Source organism: Ailuropoda melanoleuca, chromosome 2 (assembly GCF_002007445.2).
Source record: "Ailuropoda melanoleuca isolate Jingjing chromosome 2, ASM200744v2, whole genome shotgun sequence".
Classification (NCBI taxonomy): Eukaryota; Metazoa; Chordata; class Mammalia; order Carnivora; family Ursidae; genus Ailuropoda; species Ailuropoda melanoleuca.
This window is the reverse complement of record NC_048219.1, coordinates 69513131-69539266: the sequence shown is the minus strand read 5'-3', so window position 1 is coordinate 69539266 and position 26136 is coordinate 69513131. Positions and strand designations below refer to the sequence as shown.

Genomic DNA, 26136 nt, shown 5'->3' with positions numbered 1-26136 from the left:
CGCATAATCCTGATGCTGAAACTTAAAAGTATTACAAGAAAAGAAAATCACACATCATTACCTATCATGAACATGAACACAAAAAATCCCTAAGAGAACATTAGCATATCAAATCCAGCCATATGAAGACATAAAAGCACATCGTGACCATTATGGCTTCACATCTGAAAAGGAATGTAATTCACATTTAGCAGGATAAAGGAGAAAAAATTACAAGATTATCTTGATAGGTACAGAAAAAAACTGTCAAAATTCAATACCCGTTATTAATAGAAACTCTCAATAAACTAGAAATGGAAGGAAATTTCCTCATTCAGATAAAAGTCATCTGTGAAAGCCTCACAGCTAACATCACATTGAGTGGTAAAAGAATGAATGCTCTCTCTAATATCGAGAGCAATGCCAGGATGTCCATTTTCACCACCTCTAACTAACATTGTACTGGAAATCTTAGCAATAAGGGAAAAAGGACAACTACCAGAACTAATAAGTGAAAATAGTAAGGTTGCAAGATACGTGTTAATTTTCAAAAATCAATTTCAGCAAAATTTTAAATTCTGCTCATTAAAAGACATACAGTACAATGTATCTGCCAAAGACTTGTATCTAAAATATATATACAAATATCAAATCACTATGTTATATGCCTGAAATTAACATAATGTTATATGTCAGTTACACTTCAATTAAAAAATCATCTCACTGGGGTACCCGGGTGGCTCAGTCTGTTAAGCATCTGCCTTTGGCTCAGGTCATGATGTCAGGGTCCTGGGATCAAGCCCTGTGTCGGGCTCCCTGCCCTGCTGAGGGTCTGTTTCTCCCTCTGCCCCTACCCCTTACCCCCTGCTCATTCTCCCTCTTTCTCTCTCTCTCCCTCTCTCTCAAATAGGTAAATAATATCTTTAAAAAAATCAAATCTCAATGAAAAGCAGAAATTCCCGTCGTAAAGCTGCAACATGCAACTTCAATTGCTCTTCCTAATATTAAATAATTTGTAGGAAAACAATATATTTTCCATCAACTCTGTATATAGTACTGTGAAAATAATGGTTTTATAGTAACTTCAACAAATATTTTTAAAATAAACTAATACCTTGGAAACTCTGCAAAAAAAATTTGGGAAAGAAACAAAATATATTTTGAAAATAAAAATAAAATAAAATAATAACATAAAATATATAAAGAACCACTACAATTAACAGAAAGAAAAAAAATTTTAATAGGCAAAGACTTGGCCAAACATCTCACAAAAGATACATATGTGTATGAAAAAAATGTTCAATATCATTAGTCATCAGGAAAATACAAATTGAGACACTATTTCACACCAACCAGAATGGCACCACTCCTGCCCCAAAAAACATGTTTACAAAATAAAATGTTGGCAAAGATGTGGAACAATTAGAACTCATACTCCTATAAGTAGTATATAAAATGATTTAACCACCTTGGAAAATCATTCCTCATAAAGTTAAACTATATCTAACCCTATGATCCAGAGACCTTCATTCCTAGGTATTTAAACAAAGAAAATGAAGACATATGCCCACAAAAAGACTTGTAGAAGAATATTCACAGCAGTTTCACTCATAACAACCAAAAACTAAACATCACCCAAAGACCCATCAAGAGTTATATGGGTCAATACATCATGATACATTCAAACAATGGAACACTAAGTAATAAAAGAAACAAACTACTGCCATACTTAACATGAATGTATCTCAAAATAATATTCTGAGAAGAAAACAAAGACCAAGAACAAGTAAAACAAATCTATGGGGTTAGAAATCAGAAAGTGATTAGAAGGGAACCCCAGTGTGCTGTGGGTGGGAATGCAAACTGGTGCAGCTACTGTGGAAAACAGTATGGCGGTTCCTCAAAAAATTTTAAATAGAACTGCCACATGATCCAGCATTTGCACTTCTGTGCGTTCATCCGAAGAAAATGAAAACACTAACTCAAAATGATATCTGCACCCCCGTGTTCGTTACAGCACTATTTGCAATAGCCAAACATAGAACCATCCAAATGTCCAGTGATGGATGAATGGATAGAGAAAATGTGTTATATACATAACGAAATATTATTCAGCCATAAAAACAAAGGAAATCTTGTCATTTGTGACAACATGGAGGGACCTTGAGGGCATTATGCTAAGTGAAATAAGTCATACAGAGAAAACAAATACTATATGACCTTATTTATATGTTGAATCTAAAAAAAAAAAAAAAAAAAAACCCAAAACAAGAAACAAGCTCATAGATAGAATAACAAATTGGTGATTGCCAGAGGTGGGTGGTAGGAGAAATGGGTGGAGGGGGGTCAAAAGGTAAACTTCCAGTTATAAGATAAATAAGTCCTGGGGATGTAAAATGTAGCATGATGACTACAGTTAATAATCCTGTATTTGCATATTTTAAAGTTTTAATAGAGTAGATCTTTAAAATTCTCACCAAGAAATTCTATTCAAAAGACACTACGGAGTGAAAAAGCAAACCCAAAGAGAAGCAGAATATATCTGCATTACATAGAATGGAAAGTGTGCGTGTAGCCAGAATATTGATACACCGACACATTGACATGAAAAAGTCTGATAGAAAGATGGGTAAGAGATTTGAAAATATACTTCATAAAAGAATACACAGGGGCACCTTGGTGGCTCAATGGGTTAAGCATCTGCCTTCAGCTCAGGTCATGATCCCGGGGTCCTGGGATCGAGCCCCCATCGGGCTCCCTGCTCAGCGGAGAGCCTGCTTCTCTCTCTCCCTCCGACCCTCCCTCCCCCTGACTCATGTTCTCTCTCTCTCAAATAAATAAATAAAATCTTTTAAAAAAGAGAGGGAATACACAAGCGGCCAAAAAATACATGAAAAGTTCAACCATATTAGTTAACAGCAAACAACAAATTAAAACTATAAAGCAAACTACCACTACAAGCAGAGTATAATGACTTAAATTTAAAAGACTGACAATATCAAGTATTAGTAAGCTTGGAACTCCCACCCTTGTTGGTAGGAACCTGAGGTGGCAGACCTACTTTGGAAAAGTCTTTAGTGATACCTGCTATAACTGAAAGTCCTGTTCACAGGTATTCATCCAACAGATAGATGTACCAAAGATATGAAATAGCCCCACCTGGACACAACTTAAATATCCATCAACAGAAGAACTAAAACATGTATTCAAACAGTGGAATTTTATCAAGCAATGAAAATGAACACACTATTTACACAAAACAATAAAATCATGTTGACTGAAAGAAGCTAGACATACATACTGATTCCATTTGTCTAAGGCTACAATCAAGGCAAGGCTCATTTATGGTGTTAGAAGTAAGCATAATAGTCACACAGGCAGAAGAACCAGAAGAACTGGGTGGTGAATGGAAGGAGCACAAGGGGGGCTTCTGGATGCTGCTAATTGTTCTATTTCCTGACCTGAAGAGTGGTTACATGGGTAAGTTCACTTTGCAAAAACTGATGAGCCGACCTCTCAAACCGCCCACTCCCAGCTCACTATATTCTACCCACACTCGCCTTCTTTTTTTTTTTTTTTTTAAAGATTTTATTTATTTATTCAGCAGAGAAAGAGACAGCCAGAGAGAGAAGGAACACAGCAGGAGGAGTGGGAGAGGAAGAAGCAGGCTCACAGTGGAGGAGCCTGATGCGGGGCTCAATCCCACAACTCTGGGATCACGCCTTGAGCCGAAGGCAGATGATCAACCACTGAGCCACCCAGGCGCCCCCACACTAGCCTTCTTTCTGAGCTTCAAAAATAGTGCATGTGTTCCCATCTCAGGCCCTCTGCATGCCTACTACCCAGGACACAGCCCAGACTGCCAGCACTGGCTCCTTCCCACCCTCGAGGTTCTGGCTCTCTTTCAAGAAGCCTTCCTTGGAGCACCTGGGTGGCACAGTGGTTAAGCGTCTGCCTTCGGCTCAGGGCGTGATCCTGGCGTTATGGGATCGAGCCCCACATCAGGCTCCTCTGCTACGAGCCTGCTTCTTCCTCTCCCACTCCCCCTGCTTGTGTTCCCTCTCTCGCTGGCTGTCTCTATCTCTGTCGAATAAATGAATAAAATCTTTAAAAAAAAAAAAAAAAGAAGCCTTCCTTGACCAAAGTGCTCTCCGGTCCCCTGTAATCACCCCCCTCCCCTACCACTAGTCTCCACTGTTCATGTCACTGTTAGAAATTATCTCGTGTATAAACTTACATGCTAATTTATTGTCTGCTCCTTCCACTAGCGCTATTACCCCCGGGAGTAAAGCACCTTGTCTGGCATGTTCCTGCTTCCACCCCAGGCCCCAGAGTACAGCCCGACAGAGAGTGCACATCTGACAAACATCTGTTGGATGAATGAACGTCACAAATGCACGAAGCAATGTCTTCTGCTTTGAGGTACATCAAGACCCAGGCTTGGAAAGGAAAAAAGTGAGAGGAGAAGAGAACAAGAGAAGTATATACGGTCAAGTAAAGCACAGTAGCACCTCTGGTACCACTCAAAGCGCACAGCAGATGAGACCCCTACTTTGACGGACGTGATCTAATAAAGCCTGGGAAAGCCTGGGAATGACGCAGGCATTCTCCCCTTGCTAGCTCTGTAAGAAATACTGTAACACATGGAAGGTCTAGTGCCTCAAAGAACCTGCTTTCAGGAAGGTTCTGACCTAAGCATTAATGACTTATTTTAGGCCTGATCTTAATTTAATAACTTTCATTAACAACAGATTATAATGCTTCAGTTATGCAAGGAAGTCACTCCTGCACCTCAGTTCTTACAGAAAAATACTTAGAAAACTATAATATGGACTCACACCAAAGGAAATATCCTGCGTTTTCTAGCTGAAATGAAAAGAAAAAAAAAAAAAAACCAAAACTTTCTTCAGCATAGAGCGCCCTTGCCTCATAACCTCATGTCTTCTGTTGTTATTTTGAGATGTGGCAGAGAGAGGAGGCATAGTAGGGAGAGGGGGTAGGGGGGTAGGGTATAGGCACACAGCAGGAGGGTGGTGGTGTCTGACACCCTGGGAAAATGAGGTGCAATTCTCAGCTACATCTCTCACCTTGGGAGCGTACCTAGCAGAGTGCCGGGAGCAAGGCCGGTATTCAGTAGGTACCTAATGATGGAACATTCTTCCCAACAATGGTTTTAAGAGACTGATGGAGCGTCTTTAAGAATCAGGCTTAGTAGTGTCTTGGTTTCTGTTTCCTAATCCTAAAGCCATTTATTTCACTTTAGTGAGCAATTAGTACAACAAGCTGCTGGCAGGTACACAGCCCCGAGCTCCACACTCTAGGCAACATCAAGCAAAGAGAGGAAATCCCTGCCTGAGAATCTGAAAAAGAATACATCTCTAAAATAATAAAATTACTTTATTTGTATCTCACAGGTCAACCTTAGAAACCTCTGTCTTCTTAATGATCCTGTTCTTGGTATTTTTTCCTTGTGTATTCATTACATTTCTTTTTCATTCTTTGAAGCGAAGGTATAAATTCACATTTCCAGCACTGTTTTCTTAACCCCCCTCCCCCCACCTGGCAACTACAGTAATTCCTCAGCAGGATTCCTCAAATCCTTTTATCCATTTCAAATGCTTGTGGCTTACTTATAACATCTTTCTGTGAAAATCACCATCATTTGTTTCTCACCAACAGAAAACGATTTAAACAGGAAAATAATTAATTATATAAAAAAGAACGCTATTCAAGATATACCCATAGCAGCATAAAAAGAAAAAAAGTAAAATTTCTGTATAAGATTATAGGTGATAACACTTTAGAGCTGGACCTAAATCAGCTAACGTTAATTTCATCTCCTTATTTTATTAATGGATAAATCAGTGATAATTTCTAAAATTTTACAGGGAGGGGCGCCTGGGTGGCACAGCGGTTGGGCGTCTGCCTTCGGCTCAGGGCGTGATCCTGGCGTTACGGGATCGAGCCCCACATCAGGCTCCTCTGATATGAGCCTGCTTCTTCCTCTCCCATTCCCCTGCTTGTGTTCCCTCTCTCGTTGGCTGTCTCTATCTCTGTCGAATGAATAAATAAAATCTTTAAAAAATAAAATAAAATAAAATAAAATAAAATTTTACAGGGAAACCAGAAAGGATCACTCTCTTACGAGTTAAATCTCTCCACCTAATGGGCCGGGGTTTGACAAATAGTTCATGCACATGGGAGTGAATGAATGAATGAATTTATAAGTATTCTTCCAAATAACGGTCATAAAACCACTTAGTGGCATGGCCAGGACTAAAACCCAGTTCTCTTTTTCCTTCCTTGGTAACTCATAAGTTGCAGCTGCTTGAGCAGTTTAGTTCGTTGTCAGGAAAGCAGCAATGTCACCGAAATCACTGATGGACCTTAGTTGTGGTTTTTTTCATTCTGCTTTTAGACACGCAAACAAAAGAAAAGAATGAAAAGTGTCAAGTAGGATGACATAAGAAAATTGCACTGTAGCCAGATCACACATAGAAAATGACAGAAAAAAGGTAGGCAGAGATGGCTCTGTGATTTTCTTCTCTCACCTGATCTGAGATATAAAAAAGGTACAAAGTGAGAATGCATTAGCTGTCAAATCAACAATATTCCATTAGAGGCACAGACTTCTCTCACAGTGCAGCCATTTTATAACCACAGGCTTGACCTAGTCCACAACCAGGAGAACACGAGGTAGAAAATAATCAGAACGAGGACATAGGGGCACCTGGGTGGTTCAGTCGGTGAAGCGTCTGCCTTCGGCTCAGGTCATGATCTCAGGGTTCTGGGATCAAGTCCTGCACCGGGCTCCTTGCTCAGCAGGGAGCCTGCTTCTCCCTATCCCTCTGCCTGCTACTCCCCTGCTTGTGTGTTTGCTCTCTTTCTCTCTCTCTGTCAAATAAATAAATAAAATCTTAAAAAAAGAAAAAGAAAAAAAGAACGAGGACATAATATGATAACGGAGGCCATATACTTACTCTTCCAGGAAGTGCTGCTGGGGTCCTATAATGGAGCCTGGCCGGCATATTCTGATCCAAGCAATTATTTCAGCATGTGTAAACCTGTAATGTTTCATGACATAACAGGCTATCAATGTCCCTGTTCTTCCAAGACCAGCTGCAAGAAAAGGAAACAGACCAAGAAAGACAAAATGTAGCAAAGGCACCCACAGAAAACTTGAAATCAAACCGTGCCCAGAAACTGCAATGGTTTCAAGTATAACGTAAGTGTTTTAAACCCAGACAATAATGTATTGCTTTTTACATGATGTGGGGTTAAAAGATAATTCTAACTCAAGAAATCTTCTAAAAACAGATCATATAATTAAAATAAGCCAATATAAGAGCATATAAAAATCAGAGCAAGGGTCTCGAAAAACAATCAAGTTTAACTCCCAGGGGCCTTAGGCAATGCCTGTCATGGTGAATATTGTTAAGGCAATGCGGGTTCCATGACAAGCACTTGCAAAATATCACCTGTCAGGTATCTCCACCCTGCCCACCCGGACCCCAGCCCAGGTTGAGATGAATCTATAGTTAATAGTTTGTCTGTGTGACCCCTGAGTCAACCGTGTAACTGATTATATTATCATGGCCAATGTTAGCTTATTTAAATGGTTAGGGTTTTTTTTTTTTTTAACATACTGTAGAATAAGGAGTCATAGAATCAAAGTTGGAAGACACCACAGATGTCATCAAGCCTCATCGACTCCCTAGCCCACAACTGTTCCAATACCACCTCTATCCGACGGTCATCCAAGCTCCCCGGCACTCCATCGCACACCAGGATTTCATGATTTCCTCAGTCGGTAGGTATGGATGGAGCCCCTACGACCTGCCAGGTATGTTCTAGGAGCTGGGGGCACAGTGACAAATAAAAGAGACATGCTCACCGCCCTTGGGAGAGCACAGTTCACTGAGGAAGAACAAAGCAAACAGAGTGCTCAAATTTAATTTCCCCGGGCTCCTGCATTTTCTAAGAACTTTGGTGTTAGCTTATGTTCTTTATGTTGAATGCACTCCCTGTTACATAAGATTAAGTAACACAGTTAGAAATGACTTTCAAAAAAATGACTTTCAAAGAAATTTTGGTTATTTTCGTGAACTCTGATTTCTTCAAGGTGTTTTTACCAATTGTTGTATTTTTTCCCTCTCTCCAAAGAAATAAAAGTGATAGGACTTGATTTGCATTTTAGCCAATCTTTTAAAAAAAAAAAGTACACACTGACTTCCTCCTTTTGCAAAAATATTCAAAAAATTTATCAAGCCACAGGTTCTTGATAGTGGTGGTTGTTCATATACCAGAACAACGAGGCCCAAAGATACCAACCAATTGACTCATACAGCAAGTGAGTATGGAATTCAGGACCAAAATTCCCCCATGGTCCTGATTCTCACCCTAGAATTCTTTCCACTCTTGGCTCACATCCTGTCACTCATTTTACAGGTACTGACTGAGACCGACATTGCACAAGACACCGTGAAAGACCTGGAAACAGAAATATGAAGACAAGCAGGATGCCTGCCCTCAGGAAGCATATAGGACTGAACCAATAATGCTCATTTACAAGCGTTTTCTAAATCTTTCCATATCTGGCTTCTTGGAGTTAGATTCAGTACTGTAAATTCTTATTTAAGTATCATCCATGAGCAGAGCAGTATGCAGGGTTATTTTTCCACTACTTACAAATCTGTTTGTATCATACACTATTACTTTTTTTTTTTAAGATTTTATTTATTTATTTGTCTAGAGAGAGAGTGTGAGCACAAGCAGGGGGAGTGGTAGGCAGGGGGAGAAGCAGCTCCCCATTGAGCAAGAAGCCTGATGCGGGACTCGATCCCAGGACCCTGAGATCATGACCTGAGACAAACGCAGATGCTTAACCACCTGAGCCACCCAGGTGTCCCCACACTTTTTCTTATAGAAGAATAAAATGGCTCTGGGGTGCCTGGGTGGCTCAATCAGTTGAGCATCCGCCTTTTGGTTTCAGCTCCAGTCATGATCTCATGGATCATGGGATTGAGCCCCAGGTCGGGCTCCGCACTCAGCAGGGAGTCTGCATGAAGATTCTCTCCCTCTGCCCCTCCGCCCACTCGCACTTACACTCTCTCTCTCTCTCTCTCAAATAAATAAACCTTTAAAAAAAAAAAAAGAAAAAGAAAAAGAAAGTAGCTCTTTGTTTTTAAGCATTAAATTCAGCTAGTCAAACGCTTACTCAAGATGCCCAGGACAGGGTTCTGCTCATAGAATTAAGGATATAAGCAAGTATAGGACATAATTTTTGACCACGGTGAGTATCAGAGTAGTTGCAGAATATTAAGCAAGAAACAATAACAAAGAAGTGAAGTTTGAACTGAAACTGGGCTCTCAGAGAAAGGAAGGGGGTACTGTGTGAGCTGCTGGTGTCTTCAAAGAATGTGTGATTGCTGACACAGACGTTAGCAGACTCTTAAGAATAGGAAGGTCACAGAATATTTTCAGCAGAGGGTGTGATGAACGAAAGCCTGGCTGGAGAACGTGTCAGTGGGTGTTGGGTGCAGAATAAGGTCGGATGGGTGGAAAAGGCCAGAATAAAGAGCACCTCTGAGTCAAGTGGAAGGGCCTGGGCTTAGGTGAAGTAGGTTCTCAGTCATGGGCCAGAGGCACAAAGGACTACTGAGGTATTGTTAGGAGTCCCTAAAGCCAGGTCCGCCGGGCTCTGAGCACTGGTTAAGTCACATCTCCTGGCTATCTGCATTATTATTCTCAAATATATGTAGCTGATGCTTTGATGAACAAAATTCAACCCATTTTAAAAGTATTACAGAATTCTTGATATTATCAACAGCTAATAAACATACAACTGCTAGCATGTAAAAAAATCTGTATTTTTTCCTTTAACTAATGGAAAGGGCAAAATAAAGTTGCCATGTATTTGGGGGCAAGAAAGTGTTGTGATAAAAGCAGATGGATTTGGCTGCAGCACAGGGCCTATGTTGGAAAGTACAGAGCAGGGGAGCCAGGGAGCGGCTGGGGGGCTGGGGCAGCAGGGTGAGGTGGGGCAGGAGGGCGAGGTGGCCGGAAGGGGCACAGACCTCGGTGATAAAAGCAAAGAGCTGAATTAGAAAGACGTTTGGATTGGGTCACAGGGAAAGTCAAAGATGACTGATATTTCTGGCCTGGAAAACTGGTCCAGGTCAATTTCATCTGTGAAAACATTTAGTTAGAAAAGGAAATGGGAAAGTTGACAGCTTTATTTTTAACATGTTTAAGAATCTTTTCCCCCAAAAGGAGAAGCCCTTTTGTCAGCTTCGCTGGTCAAATAATAAAGAGTATCTTCTCTAATCTCTCCAATACTTGGAAACACACAGTGTCTCAGCACATCTAAGATACCATCAAGTTGCGTAACGGTGTGATACACACCATTAGTTAAGTTCCACCTAAGTAAGAAAAAATTAAGCTATGACATGCTACCAATTTTCAGATCCATCCTAGTTCCATAAATGTGAAAGTGTGAAAAAGCTCCCTCTCAATCAGTGTTTCACAATATTTTTTTCCTTATTGCCTCCTCCAAGAGCCTCTTTAAGACATTTTTCCTGATCATTTCTCATGAAATTTTACTGCCACAGTATACTACATATCTCTATGTACTGTACGTATATCTGTGCTTCATACAGAAAAAGAATGGTTTCTCCCCACCCCCCTGAAAAAAATTCTCCTTCCTTGGGGGCAATAATGCCAGGTTGAAAATACATATGAAAATGCAAATGAGGGCACCTGGGTGGCTTAGTCGTTAAGCGTCTGCCTTCGGCCCAGGGCATGATCCCAGGGTCCTGGGATCAAGCCCCACATCGGGTTCCCTGCTCCACTGGGAGCCTGCTTCTTCCTCTCCCACTCCCCCTGCTTGTGTTCCCTCTCTCGCTGGCTGTGTCTCTGTCAAATAAATAAAATCTTTAAAAAAAAAAAAAAAAAGAAAAGAAAATGCAAATGAAATTTACAGTCAAATAAAATTACAGTCAAGTCATGTTTACAGATGCTTGACATTCCCTTCCCATTAAGCCTTCCTTTTTAAAAATTATATTTACAATGTTTTATTAGATGAGGGGTGTGTGTGTGTGTGTGTATGTGTGTATGTGCAGCCTGTTTCCATCTGAAGTACCTTTTCCCCCGGACCAAATGTCAACATTCTTTAGAAAAGAGTAAAATTTAATTGTGGTCTCACGGGCTCCTCCTTTAATATCAGAGTGAAGAGTAATTTGCCTTTCTCTTTCTGTCCAGAGCAGATCTCCTGCGTCTGCAGAGCTGTTCACTCTCCGACATCTGACAAGACTACAGGTAATCGTGCGGATAAAACACAGCGAGACGGCCTGCTGTAGGAACCTGCGTAGGAGCCAGCACGCAGTGACTTTCTCGGGTCCCCCATTGGAGTTGGAGTCACCAATGTGGGTGTCTGTCTGGAGAGGAGATGGTCTTTCTGGAGGCAACACTACCTCTCACTGCTGCCCTCCCTGGGCAGAGAAGGGGCTGTCCCATTCCGTCGGGTAGGCTCCTAGCCACACACACAACCAAAAAAGGTGGTGCAGAAAATTTTCAAATTTCTCTGAAACTAAAGTTGCTTCCCCCTTTTAAAAAGAGTCTGTAATTTAGATCTATAAAAAGAATGTACTTAGCACTCGATAGTTAGGAGCTCTTACCACAATTCAACAGAATAGGAACATTTCACTAAGTTTCTATAAAAACTTTAACAAATTTCTTAAAGCATTCATGATTAAAGGGCTCCCTGACACAGCAAGACAAGACGTTGAAAGTACTCTATTTATACCAAGTTACATGCCGATTCCCTTACAGTTTGGGCATTTTCTGAAATCCTACAGACTAGCAACAATCATACATCAGAACATCACAGTGTTTCCATTTTTTAAAAATTATTATGTGTGCTGGACATTTTCAAAAAAGTCGTAGCCGTCCCTTTTATCAACCAGAAGGTGAACTATAGATACTGGATCATTGGTCAGATTTCACACATTCCCAGCAAATCACTTTCTAGTTTTCTCTCTATATAGCACTTCATGTTGAGGCATGACCTCTTCGTTCCCTTTCCAGCAGCTCCTAAAGTTCATGTGACATCGGGTAAGATTCTCTCTCCCTCCTCCTCGTACTTCAGTTAAAATACTCAGCGCTGCTTCAATTCCCTGAAAATTAAACTGACTTAATTAGGGCAGATGTCAAAATAATTAACAGGCCTCTAGTAGACAAGTATGCTATTAAAAGCAATACAGCTGTAATTAAACCGAAGGTATAATCTTTATAAAGGAGTCCCACATGTGTGTACTAGTGGAAGCAAATGAAATAACATTATCCAAAAGATGTCACCACATGTTAATGTGACCTTCCCATACAAGAACTCACCTCAGTGCTAATGGTTGTGATTTTAAATAAAAACATATAAACCTCTGCAGTATAAAATACACACGCACACAACTCATACACCCATACTGTATTTTTTTAAAATGTTAACATTCACAAATATAGGATATAATACAGAGAATACCTGTAATAAGAATGTTGAACATCAGAAAGTTTCATTTTTATAATTTCAGGTAGGTGAGAAATGCTATCGAGAGAGATACAGATATCCAAAAGAAAATGAAAACACTAATTCAAAAAGATATATGCACCCCTGTTTATTGCAGCATTATTTACAATAGTCAAGATACGAAAGCAACCTAAGTGTCCATCGATAGATGAATGAATAAGGAAGTATATATGTATATATATATAGATATATGTTTATGGATATATATAGATATATATAATATAATATTACCAGTGGTAAAAGAGAATGAGATTTTGCCATTTGTGACAGCATGGATGGACATAGAGGGTATTATGCTAAGTGAAATAAGTCAGATGGAAAGACAAATAATAGATGATTTCACTTATATGTGGAAACTAAAAAAAAAAAAGAGAAAGAAAGAAAGAAAGAAAGAAAGAAAGAAAGAAAGAAAGAGCAGAAACAGACCCATAAATACAGAGAACAAACTGGTGGTTGCCAGAGTTGGGGGGAATGAAGGGAGGGATAAAATGGGTGAAGGGAAGTGGGAGGTACAGGCCTCCAGTTAGGGAATGAATAAATCACAGGAATAAAAGGCACAGCATAGGGAATGGAGTCAATGGTATTATAATAGCGTTGCGTGGTGACAGATGGGAGCTGCACTTGTGGTGAGCACAGCATAATGTATAAACTTGCCCGATCGCTATGGTGTACACTTGAAGCTAATATAACACTGTGAATCAACCATGCTTCAATTAAAAAGAGAAAGGTACTGAGTTTTAATGACAATTTTGCCTTTCTCCTTCCATGAATTTGTCAATCCAGGACATGACACAGAGATAAGCCCTATCTATGACTTGATAATCATAAAATTAATTGAGTAGGAAATAAGGCCAAATTAATCTGAGGAAAAATACTAATTTTGGTGACACAAAAATAAACTTTGAAAAAGAGCACACGAATATCTCCTACTGAACGTTGGTAGGTGCTATAGTCCCAAGAACTCTCAAAGTCCACTGATGTCTGAAATGTGTAAAATGCTGGCTTTTTCTGGGGCCTGGGCAATCTTTAACAAAATGAGCTGTAAAGGCAAAGTGAGGAGTGAAAAAGGACCCCATCCAGGGCAAGCCAGCTCACCACCACCCCCCTACAACCTGATTAGAACTGAAAGCACTCTCGATGATGAGTGAACAAGATACCTTACTGGCCCGAGCCCCCCCACACCCCTTCAGAGAGCTAGGACGTCCTGCAGGTCAAGGCCCCATCCCGCCAAGAAATGGGAAGAGGAGGGATGGCGGCGGCTCCGTGGATGCGGATGGAACCTGACACAAGGAGCTCTCCTCCGAATCGGGGCCACGTGCAGCTCAGTGCCATCCCTCCGGGTCCCTGGCAAAACGCAGCTTCCCGTTGCCGCTCACATGTCAGCCAAGTACCTCCACCTACTCAAATCTTAAACATAGAAACAAAGGCCTACAAAATGGTATTTTAATTTCTGTCAGAACCAAAGCCATGCTTGTCTGAATAAGTCAGTTACAGCAGCACTAGGCACTTGAAAAGAACAGTACAATCCTCAACACCTACTAGACAATTAGCATAAACTCCACAGAAACCAGTTATGCAGGCTCAAAATCATGAGAGCAGCGCCACCCAGTGGCATGATAAGATGCTGCATGTGAGGAACTAGCCTCCATCCCAGCGGCCAGAGATGTCTCCTGTCACTCCAATCAAAGACCCCAGTAAAAGACCTCCCACCGTGCTGGAAAATCTAAAATGGAATTTGATCCTCCTCCGAGCCTAACAACTAGGCTTTCTGAGTAGAAATTTCACATTTTCTGAGTAGCCAACACAAGGTTGTCAGATAAAATGCAGAACGTATGTTCTGTGACATATTCAAAACATACTGAAGTATTCCTTCGTCTATCAAAAATTCAAATTTAACCAGGTGTCCTATATTTTTATTCGCTGAAACTGGCAACCTTAGGGCTCCTATAATCTGAAAGACCCCTGCGCGAGAAAGTACCCACCCCTAGTGAGCAGAGATTCGTTTACATAACCAAGTCTTTACATAACCAATTTCACTCAAAGAAACCGTTAACACATCTGCAGCAAGCAAGCTCGCCAGCGACCCCAGGATGCTCTTCCCGCAATGGGGAGGGAACAGACACTGGTCCACTAGGCAAAGGAGCAGTAAGGGAAGGGGGAAGTAGAGGGCAAAATGGGGTCCAGACGGCTGGGTCCTAAATGGGAACATTAAATATCACATGGGCGGAGGTCGGTAGAAAAGAGATGAGCAAATCGGGAAGAAAAAGAGGGGGGAAAAAACACTAACAACATTTTCCCCTTGACAACTGTACCTAAACAAGGTCTTCCTGCTGAGCCACAGAGGGGCCACGTGGTGGTTGCCTGGCGTCAGCGAGCAAGAGCTGCTGGGTAAGGTAAGGCCAGGGAAAATCCGACCTGCACCGATTATCCACACCCAAGCAAAGCTTGCCTTAGGAAGGGGTTATTTAACTGGGTTTGTGTTCCAGTTTTCTCAAACAAACGAAAAGACTAGTGTTCTTTTCCGGAAGACACTAGCTGGTTTGGTTTTGCATGACCGGCCGCACGCACCTTTGCAGTGAACCGCGATGGCCCCGTCGGTGTTCTCGCAGATGTTCAGAAACCTCCGCACGATGTTGTCGCTCGGCGTGCTGCCGTCTATGAAGAAGAGGTCGTAGTGCTCGAAGCCCGCGTCCGTGAAGCGCTTCGCCTCGTAAATCTTTTTGTTCAGCCTCACGACGGCCATCACGTTGTGCTTTTTGAAATAAGGAAAGTAGGCTTCAGGGGCGTGAAGAGGATAGCCTGAAGGGAAAACGGAGCTGTGAGCAAAGGCCCGCGCCACGGACGCACCCGGGAACGCGAAAACCCTTCACCGTCAAGTTCATGAATCTCGACAGAGAGCTCAGGAGGAAAGGGCATTTCCGGAGAGAGAGAGAGAGGTGGACGCACCTTCCTAAAGCGGCAGCCTGCGGAGCTGTACACACACACACACACACACACACACACACACACGCACACACCACGGGAGGGGGCAAAACCTTCTCTGAGTATTGGGAATCGCTCATGAAAATCCGAAACCTCGACCCCTCCGATTCAAGCCCCGGGGGCAAACGCTCCTCCCAAGCCAAAAACAAAGGCACTCCCCGGACACTTAAAGGTCAGAGGTGCCCGGGAGGCCTACGGGCCTGATTCTTTGTGCTTTTTCTTCCTCTTGACTTTTGCCGGTGACTCCTTTCAATCTACAGTGCAATCCCCCACAAAAGAGATGAATAATTATTAAGCACCTAACATGTATAAGTCACTATTGTATATCATTTCTTTTAATTCTCAAAACAGCCTGTTAAGGTAAGAATAGTAAACCCCATTTCACAGATGGAGAAACGAAAAACGTTGAATACTCTTTTTGTAGACATTCCTGTTTGGGGGAGGGGGTGCGGGGGTACAGGTGGTCAGCCCCTAAACCGCGCTCTGGTTCCAACAGATCCAGCATCGTGTGAGAGAATTCCCGGGAGCCAGAGTCAGCTGGGTTACAGACATGTGACTTAGACTTGGCCAATCCACCGAGGTGACTGCTGGGGGCTTTGGCCCCTGAAGATCTGGCCCGCAGCCCCAGGGATTCACAGGGGGCTAACTTCTCAGCACCCTGATGACCACAGACGAAACATGTGCAGTCTTCATTGACTCCCGGCATACCGGGTGAGACAGTCTCATTCAGAACTCAATCACGATGGGGGGCCCCCTTGCGCCTATGGGCAGCAGCAGCCAGCAAAGTAAACCAGCAATTTCTGCACTGTGTCTTTGGCCGTATTTCCTGCTTCCTGGGACTCTGCATGTGCTGGTCATTTCCTGTTTTCTCTCAGCAGCAAGCCAACCTTCCCATGGTAGGGCTGGGGTCTGCAGAGGGCATTTGCAGCTGGCCCGCTTTCAGTTCAAAATATAGGAGGCATGAAGCCGGACTGGAGTGATGAAGCCAGAGGAAGGAGAAGGGGCCTCTGTCTGGGGGCCAGCAAGGTTTCAGCCGCAGAAGACAGGAGCAGCCAGAGCTCCCAGCTCAGCATGGCACTCCCGGTACCAGTCACCAGCTGCCTGATCTACGCTCCTCAGGCCCCAAATGCACACACCAGCTGGGTGGCATTCCCTTCAGGGCTCCCAATACCAGCCTGGCTCCCCTTCCAAGCCCCCAGATTCTGGTGACCTCACTTTCTACCTCTCTAAAGGCAGGAGCTCTTTCCTCTTAATATTCTGGTTTCTTCAGTGTTACCCTTTTCCTTTTGGCCTTCTCTCTAACAAATCCCTTGTGTTAAATTCCCTCTGTTTGAAATGGTGTGGTTTCCATTTCCCTGCCTGGACTCTGCTGAGACATTCTTTCCCTTGGATCCTGTTCATTTTCTAGGCCTCATTCTCCAGCCTTCCATTGGAGGCTGTGAGATCCCCAACATCATTCCAATCAATGCCTTTTTGGTTTAATTTACCAGAGTTGGTCCTGCTGCCTGCAACCGAGAGCCCTAACTGGTGTATTTGGCCAAGGTCACACATTGGATGGAGGCAGAACTGGAAGGCAGATCAAACTACTCCACGGCCCAGATACAAGATTTTCACAGGCCATGCTGCTTCTGGGCAAACAGGTAATACACAGCTTATTTTCAATCTTCTGCGTAGAAACAGTAACTTACACACACACACGTTTAGAGAAAATGGATGCAGTTTTCTACTTCGGAAAAAAAAAATCTGTTTTCCTACTTAGCTCAAATTATTTTCCAGCAATAGATTTACGACCTGAAGGAGAAAAGAGCTATGATTGGTGATGCGGGGAACAAAGGCAAGAAGGAAATGTAGATTAAGTTTCCTTATAACCTGCAGCCCACGGACAAATACTTGAGACAGGCGGAGTAAGCCATTCCTCTAGGAACTCCCAGCTCAGTGCTTTGCTAGAGGGAAAAACCCTGAGTTTGACAACTGCTAGGCCTCCGGCATCCTGTGAGTCTTTAGCATATGAAAATCCTCTTGGAAACTTCCTTTGTCTTTACCTCCCACTATTCCAAAATATCTAATCAATTGCTCCACACCATCCATATGCCGGGGCAGATCTTTCTGCCCACGGGTCCTGTCCCTATACTGTAATAAAAATACCTCCTTGCACTGAAAATGTCTCAAGAATTCTTTCTTGGCTCGTGGCTTACAGACCCCACTTCAAGCCACATCAGTTGGCATAAGAAACAAGCTTTTCTATCAAGTAAGAATGGGAAGGAGAGGACTCAGAAACCCATGGGAAGTCCTGCCCTGGTGCGGCAGGCTGATGAGCACTCCTGACCCTGGGTTTCTAGCACACCTGGCACCTCTGTGACGGCATCTGTTACCAGATGTGCTAATGGTTGGTTTGGTGTCTGTCCCCTCCCCTCCTCCACCAAGAAGAAGAGGAGGAAGAAGTTTCTTCTTATATACTAATTTCTCTCAGGAGTAAATGGCATTATAGGTAATATACCTAAAACAACTATTAAGAGAAACTATGTGTATATCTGGGTTAAAAAACTGGACAGTTATCCAAATATGGCAATAGGACATTGAAATAATACCAATAATGATAATAATCATAACTCACGTTTACTAACTACTTACTATGTGCCAGGCATTAAACGAAGTGCTTTATATGGATCATCTCATTAAACCTTGCAATTACCCAGTTCTTGCTGCTTAGAAAAGTAAACTAGCCCAGGCACACACAGCTAGTAAGAGATAGGGGCAGCATTTGAACCCTGGCAGTCAGATTCCAGGAACTGTTCTGGGTCTGATTTCAAGTAAGATCCAACTTGACTCTGTTAGGTCTCCAAATAAAGGAACGCTGTATGAACAATAGGGGCTATACTTCCTAGAGTTGGTGAGCAGGTTTCTTTAAAATCCTCAAAACTGTTTCAAGCGAGTTATAACCCACGACAGTGAAAATATCGTATGACCTCTGAATTACTGTTTGTGGGTTAACGTTATCAATGCATTTGGGACTGGTTTTAGCCTCCTGCAGAGCGGATGGGGTATTCATCAGCCCCTTTTTTCATTTGGCCACTAGACGGCGCCCTGGCATCAGTAAAGCACAAACAGAGCCCAAGAGCCGACCAAACACAGAGACAGAATTTTCAGAGCGGAGAGATTTAAAATTCCTCTCTTCCCAGCCCCTCGTTTAAAGTTAGAACCCTGAAGAACAGCAGTCAAACGACTAGTCCACCGAGTCATTATTAAAGTATAAATCTGGGGCGCCTCGGTGGCTCCCTCGGCTAAGCATCTGCCTTCGGCTCAGGTCAGGATCCCAGGGTCCTGGGATGGAGCCCATGTCGGCTCCCTGCTCAGTGGGGAGTCAATTTCTGCCCCCCCCCCTTTTGTGCTAGTTCGCTTTCTCTCTCTCTCTCAAATAAATAATATCTTTTTTTTTTAAGTTAAAACCTCAAAATGGGCAGATAAATGTAGGAAGCAATAAAATGTTTATTTAGGCTTATTAATGAGAAAAATGTAATCAGAATATCTGCTATCATGTGCCTGACACTATGCAAGACACTTCGTCTAGTATCTCCAAGCGCCACGAGATGCCTGCATTGTGCATCCTATTTCCCCCATTTGACATCTAAGGAAACTGATGCTCAGAGAAGTTGTAGAGCTCTGGGAAGTTCACACAACCAGTAAGGGGCGGAGTCGGGTTCCACTGCCCAAGCCACTCAAATTGTTGCCACTCCCTGCCTCAGGCTTTCTCTGTGCTTGCTTGCTCGCTCTTTCTTTTTCTTTCTTTCTTTTTAAGAGAGGAGAAAGACGTTGCCACCTGAGAGTTTGGGGGATTTGGGGGAAAACTGGAAATCTAAAATATGTTTCATTCTACTGCTTTATTATTCATGTAGCAATCCAAATTTATTTAACCAAAAAAAGGTAGGGGTCTTCTTGTCCCCACCATCATAACAATGTGAACCAAGATGATTGTAACAAACTCTACTTACTCTGTGTTGACACAACACACACATAAGACTCTTAAAATGCATTCTGCCCAGATCCCAGGATTTTAGGACTTCTTTGGCTACATCCTAGCAACAGCTATTTGAGTGTTAATTTCTGTAAAATCTACCTTTTCTATTAACAAACCCCTAACATGATTTTCAGCCTCCTCGGGAACAGTCTCTCAATTAAAAAAAAAAAAAAAAAAAAAAAAAGCAAGCACCTAGATTTCACTGTAATTGGATCAAGTTTATTAATTCCATCACACAATTATTTTCTTAAGCTCAAAAGAGATTTACAAAGTTAAAGCCCTTTTACAAAAAATATGATGAAGCTCCTAGTGACTATCTGGTCTTAAAATGGGGAGTCCAGGAAAATGTCAATATTTACTAATAACTGCCTTAAGTGAAATTGTCCTAGAGATCATAAAAAACAAATACTAGGTAAACAGCACTTTCAGACCTTCTTTTTCTCAATGTAAGAGGGCACAATATGCATGGGGGGAAAAGATACATATAAAGCAGTATCTTAAGTGTTTACTTCTAGATTATATAATTACAGGTGACTTTTTCTCTGTATTGCTTAAATTTTCCATAGTGAACATGTACTTCCTCTGTAGTAAGATGAAAAAGAACACAGAATTTGGAATCAAAGAGACCTGCATTTGAATCTATGCACTGCCACTTTCTGGCTGTGTAAATCTGGGCAAGTGAGGTAACTCCTCTGAGCCTCTATCTTCTCTTCCCTAAAATAACTACTACCTCCCCTAGACGGTGGTTCTGATTCTTAAAGAGATGACACATGCACAAAAGGATTGTGAGCCCCATTCCTGGAGTATAAGCAAATGTAGCCAAATTATTTCCCAACATTACAATATGCAACCAAAAGGAATTTTTAAAGATTTTCGACAACTAAGAAGGTATAATCTTCCCGTTATAAAATAAACAAGACACAGGGATGTAATATACAGCATAGGAAATACAGTCCATAATAATGTAACAACTGTGCATGATGACAGATGGCAACTAGACTGAATGTGGGGACCAGGTCCTAATGTAGAGAAATACCCAATCACTATCTTGTATATCTGAAACTAATACAATATTGTAGGTCAACTGCTTTTCAATTAAAAAAAAAAAAAAAGACCCGTCACACAAAATATTCATAGCCTTGTATCCTACTTAAGAATTTAGAGGGGAAAGGAGAACTACAAAGAAATGTATGAACATTTGCCAACCATGAAGAGTGAGAAACTGTAAACAATGTAGATGTCATTCAAAAAGTAACAGCATTATGGCACATTGCTGAATAACATACAATGCAGTCATGGAAAAGTATAATGAAAAATCGACATTCACTACCATGGAAAGAAGGCTGTGATATGTTAAGTGAAAAAAGCTGATATAAGAGTAATCATGGGGCACCTGGGTGGCTTAGTCAGTTACACGGCCTACTCTTCATTTTGGCTCAGGTCATGATTTCAGGGTCATGAGATCGAGCCCTGCATGGGGCTCTGCGCTCAGTGGGGAGTCTGCTTGAGATTCTCTCTCCCCCTCTCCCTCTGCCCCTCTGCTCCCTCACCCCTTCTCACTCCCTCTCTAAAATAAATAAATACGTACATACATACATTTTTTTTAAAGACAGTGCTCATGATGCTATGCTATAAAGGAAGAAAGGTTTGTGTGTGTGTGTGTGTGTGTGTGTTCACTGGAAGAGGGAAAAAATGTGTGCACACAAATAAAGAGAAGCAGATGAAAAGAAATTTAAAATTCCCATAATCCCACCACCAACTCCTAGCCCTAGAAAACTTGGGTAGAATAATTATAGATCATTTTTATGTGCTTTTTATTAATTCATAAGCATTTTATTTTTTAATATAAGCATGTATTATCTCTCTAAAAATATTTTAAATGATTCTGTAAATTACACCTCTCATCTTCTCTTGAAGAAAATGTCATAAAACACAGGACTCCTATATGGCAAAATTCTTACAACTTCATCAAACGAGCACCCACCAACAAAGCCTCCACTGAAGCCATATGCCTTCTAAGATTTTCTCGGTCTGAGTCAGATCATTTTGCACAGAAGGCCAAAGGTAAATTGAATCAATTCTGTCTTGAAAGACCAACTGCCAAGAAAGCAGTTTCCTTAGACACTGAACATGTTCCTCCTGAGAACCCAACATGATAGAGGTTAATCAATGTCTGGAACAAAATAGATTCATTAGCAAATTCGTGAATGAGAAGATGTAATTCTGGCTTCAGTGTAGAAGACTCCAATTTGGTAGCTTAACTCCCTAGACTCACATTACCCATCAAAGGGAAACCATGATTCAAACAGAGTTCCCTGGAAGGTATGTGGTGGGTATGAACTGAGAAGCATCTCTGGAAGCTCAAACACATCAGCAAATCTGAATGCCCGATTCACAGTAGACAATGAAACTAGATCTTAGAATTAATACTTAGGAAGACAATGGTGATAAAAGGAGAATAAATCAAAACTCAGGGTTTCAGGTTATGTTCCCTCAAAAGACTGATGTTCCAGGTCTATGACCAGATAAAGAGCAAAAAAAAAAAAAAAAAGGAGCTATTATGTTCATAGGTGAAATTTTCTAATTTTATGTACTCCTCCCATAAATTATTCTTAAACCTTTGGTGCCTATCATTACTTGTCTTCTAGGAATGTTGGCAGATGAAAATAAATAAATAGAAAATAAATATAAATGGGAAAACTCACAGAGCTGAGTCTGTTTTATTCAAGAGGCTGCTTCTTTGTTTTGCTTTTTTTGTTTTCCTGAATATGTGTGCCCCTGGCCATACATATAGTGCAAATGAGTAGTTTAATTACTGTCAGCTAGACAGGTGTTCTCGTTGTCACAATGGAACTAAATAGATCAGTGTGGTGGAGCCCAGCTCTGGGATGGAGTCCAGCTCCCCCTATGACTCTGGGCAAATTCCCTACTCATAAGCCTCAGTTTCTTCCTCTCCAAAATGGCGATAAATGTACCTATATCTCATAGAAGTGCGTACTAAATGAGATAATGTGGTGCTTAGACAGTAACTAGTGTATAGCAAGTACTCAATAAATGAACCTATTGACATCATCACTGTTACTGTCCACCAAAGAATACCCTGATGCAGCACTCTACCACCAAATAAATCCCAAAACCACTGATAGAATTCAACAATCTGCTTACTAGCTTGACCAGTTTGCTTCTCAGATTCTTCTTTGATAACTGGGTCAGGTAAAGTGCCTATTTATAACAATTTAAAATTTTTTGAATTTTTTTTTTTTTAGATTTTTTCTCTCTTTTTTTTTTTAATTCATGAGAGACAGAGAGAAAGCGAGGCAGAGGCAGAAGGAGAAGCAGGGAGCCCAAACTGGGGCTCCATCCCAGGACCCTGGGACCACAACCTGAGCTGAAGGCAGACACCTAACCAACTGAGCCACCCAGGCACCCCCAAAATTTTCTAGTTTTAGAACAGGATTATAGCTCCACCTACTAAACTATAATATTTAACATACTAATTACTACTGTTCAATTTTTTAATAAATAAATATTCTTTGGAGACTATTACCAAAAGAAAGGATTATCTGAGGAAATTAAGAAATTAAAGATGAACTGAAATAAATTGTTGGATGGTAAAGTAAAGAAAAACCTACCATTTTCAATTTTGCTTTTTGGATGTGGTCCACTAAATGCTAAAAATTTTCCTGGAACAATCCAGTTGAAGTCACCATTTTCAACTCGCTGGTAGAATTTTGTGAGAAAAGAGAAGAAAAATATTTTATAATTCTTATACAATTTAGGAAACCCTTACAAATAAAACTGCTTTTCACTCTGTTAGTACTATTAGACATATATGAAAACAAAGTAATACAGCTTAAAATAAAAACATGCATCCGATACTCAAAATGATATTTCAATCCGGTTCAGAAAAAGTTTTGTTATCTAGACAGTTTGAAAAGTTTTAAAAACTTTACTTAAAGTGGAGGTACCTTGCTTAAAATAATTCTGTCTCCTGGCTACTCTGCAACGAAATGAAATGAAAACAAACATTGCTTGTCTCCACAATAAGTAAAGGAAAAGAAGATAAAAGGAAATATAAGCACTTTCCATGAACATGGTAAACATATTTTAAAGAATGAAAAAATCTATAAATATCAGGGTCATAATGAAAACACACTTTCATTTTTTTTTCTGTTTTTATAGGTTGCTACTGTTGTCAATGCTGACTTTCAACTGGGAAACGGAAGAAGGCAGGAGTGAAGAACACAGGATCATCAAACCTTGGAGGTACACCACAAAAGAAGTCAGCCAAGGTCTCCCACAGGGTTTGCAAATGCAAACAGCTACACAGGCCAGGTGAGAGACATAAAAAAGGCAGGTGGCTCCTCAGCTCTGGCTAAAGAGTCGCCCTGCAGGAAAGGCCAACTGAATGTGGCTGACCTGCTGAATGGGTTTTCATGTGAATCTCTATGTATTTGATGTTGACTATTTTAAATTAAGTTTTTAAAATAAAATGAAGCCAAATAAAACACACCTGTGGGCTGCCTTTGATCACCAGTTGTCAACCTCTGGTCTACACTCTCTAAAGGATCCTCAGAAAAGGCTTGAAGACCAGGGAAGGGGCCCAGCATCCTCCCACTGCTCAATATCTCCTCTACTTCCTTCCCTTCCTGATGGGCCTCTAAGCCCATGGAACACTGGGGCAGGGCTGAAGGTACCCAAGATTTGCAGGGAATTGGGACACATCTGTGCAATGCATCATAAAATATATGTATCACTTCTTCACATAAGCATTCTTTAGTCCACCCACAACCCCACCCCCACCCCACCACCAGGCCCAGCTTCTAGTCCCCATCTCCACCCCAGAGGCCCTCTAGTACTGCACAGATACCTCCCCAGGCTGGGAAGGAAAGCAGTTCTCTTTACCGGGTCAAGACTATTCATTAAAAAGGCTTTCTCTTCCACCATCACATGGCACATACCCTCAATGGTAGGAATATGTATCAAATACAGTTGCATTCTACTGTAAGAGCTTTTAGGTATTTGTTAGATTAAATGGAGTAATACCATCAAGGAAAAGGAGCCTCTACTTTAATGACTTACACTACTATTATCATTTCCAGTTTTCATGAAAATCAAAACTTAGCTGTACAATTTCTATGTTTAAAATGAGATGTTTCTTTCCAGCTATAAAAAGTTATAAATGAAACCTTACATGACACCTTATAAATGTCTGAACTGCATTAATCTAACTATAATAAATACAATATCCCCATAATACCAGAAATAAAATCTTAGAGCTACTGAGTGTTATGATTATACATGCCAAATTGTATTCTCAGGCATAACTATCTATTCATAACAATTTGAACAAAGAATCTCTTTATGATAATTAAACTTTTTCTTTTTTAAAGAAAGCATTCTCTAATGCTCCAATATCCCTCTTAAATAATTAATAAGCTTAAAACATCATTTAAAATTTCAAAAATAAAGGTATGCTCTAATCATCAAAAGGCTAAAGGCAATTCTTTATGAACAGTAAAAGAAAATAGGTTTCTATGTTCACTATTTCTGTATCCTTGACCACTAAGTAAGCCTAGATAAATATATTGTGCTACCTCTGTTTATCTGGATTATAGACATCCACTTGGTTAAACAGTAACCTTTTATAATCAATCATATGGAGAGAGACAGTGGACTCACTAAGATATATTCACAACCAAAAGAATATGTTTGCAAATCTGCCTACCCAAAAAGATAAACATCAGATAATATTGGACTATATTCAGTAGCTTGGATAAGGTGGATGGAGTAAACAATGAGATTTGGGTCTTAGATCCAAATCTGAAAAAAAATTAATAAGAAAGTTACAGCTTTCAACTGACTAATATAACATAAGCTTACTTCAGTAAGCTTCCCAAATTAATATTTGTGCCTTCTTTCACAGTGAATTATATAAATATCAATATTTATCAACAATAAAATATTTAAGATGACACAAATTGGTTTTCTAATTAAATACACACACACACTTCAAAGAAATCTCGATCAGACAGGAACTGAAGGTACTTTCCAGCCCTACCACATTTGACAAACATCTCAGCAAGGATGAGGCAAGAGGATGGTTTTACCTCTTACGTTCCAAAGCCTACTACTGCCTACCAAGTACTATGTAGGAAAACTGCACCTGCTCTTCACTATAAGAAAATAAAATTAAAAATTTGAATTCCTGAAAATGATATACTTAAGTGTTAATACTCACTTTACTATAGGATTCTTCAGTCTACAAAAGATTCAGTCTACAACCAGATTTCTTTGAAATAGCTAACTCTGCTGGTGCGTTTAAAATATAATTTGAGGGGCGCCTGAGTGGCACAGCGGTTAAGCATCTGCCTTCGGCTCAGGGCGTGATCCCGGCGTTATGGGATCGAGCCCCACAACAGGCTCCTCTGCTATGAGCCTGCTTCTTCCTCTCCCACTCCCCCTGCTTGTGTTCCCTCTCTCGCTGGCTGTCTCTATCTCTGTCAAATAAATAAATAAAATCTTTAAAAAAAATAAAATAAAATAAAATATAATTTGAAAAAAAGAAAAAGAAACAGAAATC

At 40.9% G+C, this 26136-nt stretch overlaps 1 protein-coding gene across 4 annotated transcripts in view; it reads right to left on the bottom strand.

Annotated features, from left to right (window-relative positions):
* Positions 1 to 26136, bottom strand: part of CDC14A (cell division cycle 14A) — a 167540-nt gene that overhangs the window by 49082 nt on the left and 92322 nt on the right. For all 4 annotated transcript variants that reach the window (XM_011226918.3, XM_034653979.1, XM_034653977.1 and 1 more), the window contains 3 exons: positions 23186 to 23273; positions 15125 to 15355; positions 6960 to 7098 (listed from right to left, as the gene is read on the bottom strand). In XM_011226918.3, coding sequence (XP_011225220.1) covers positions 6960 to 7098; positions 15125 to 15355; positions 23186 to 23273 — 458 coding nt within the window. The remainder of the gene's footprint in view (positions 1 to 6959; positions 7099 to 15124; positions 15356 to 23185; positions 23274 to 26136) is intronic.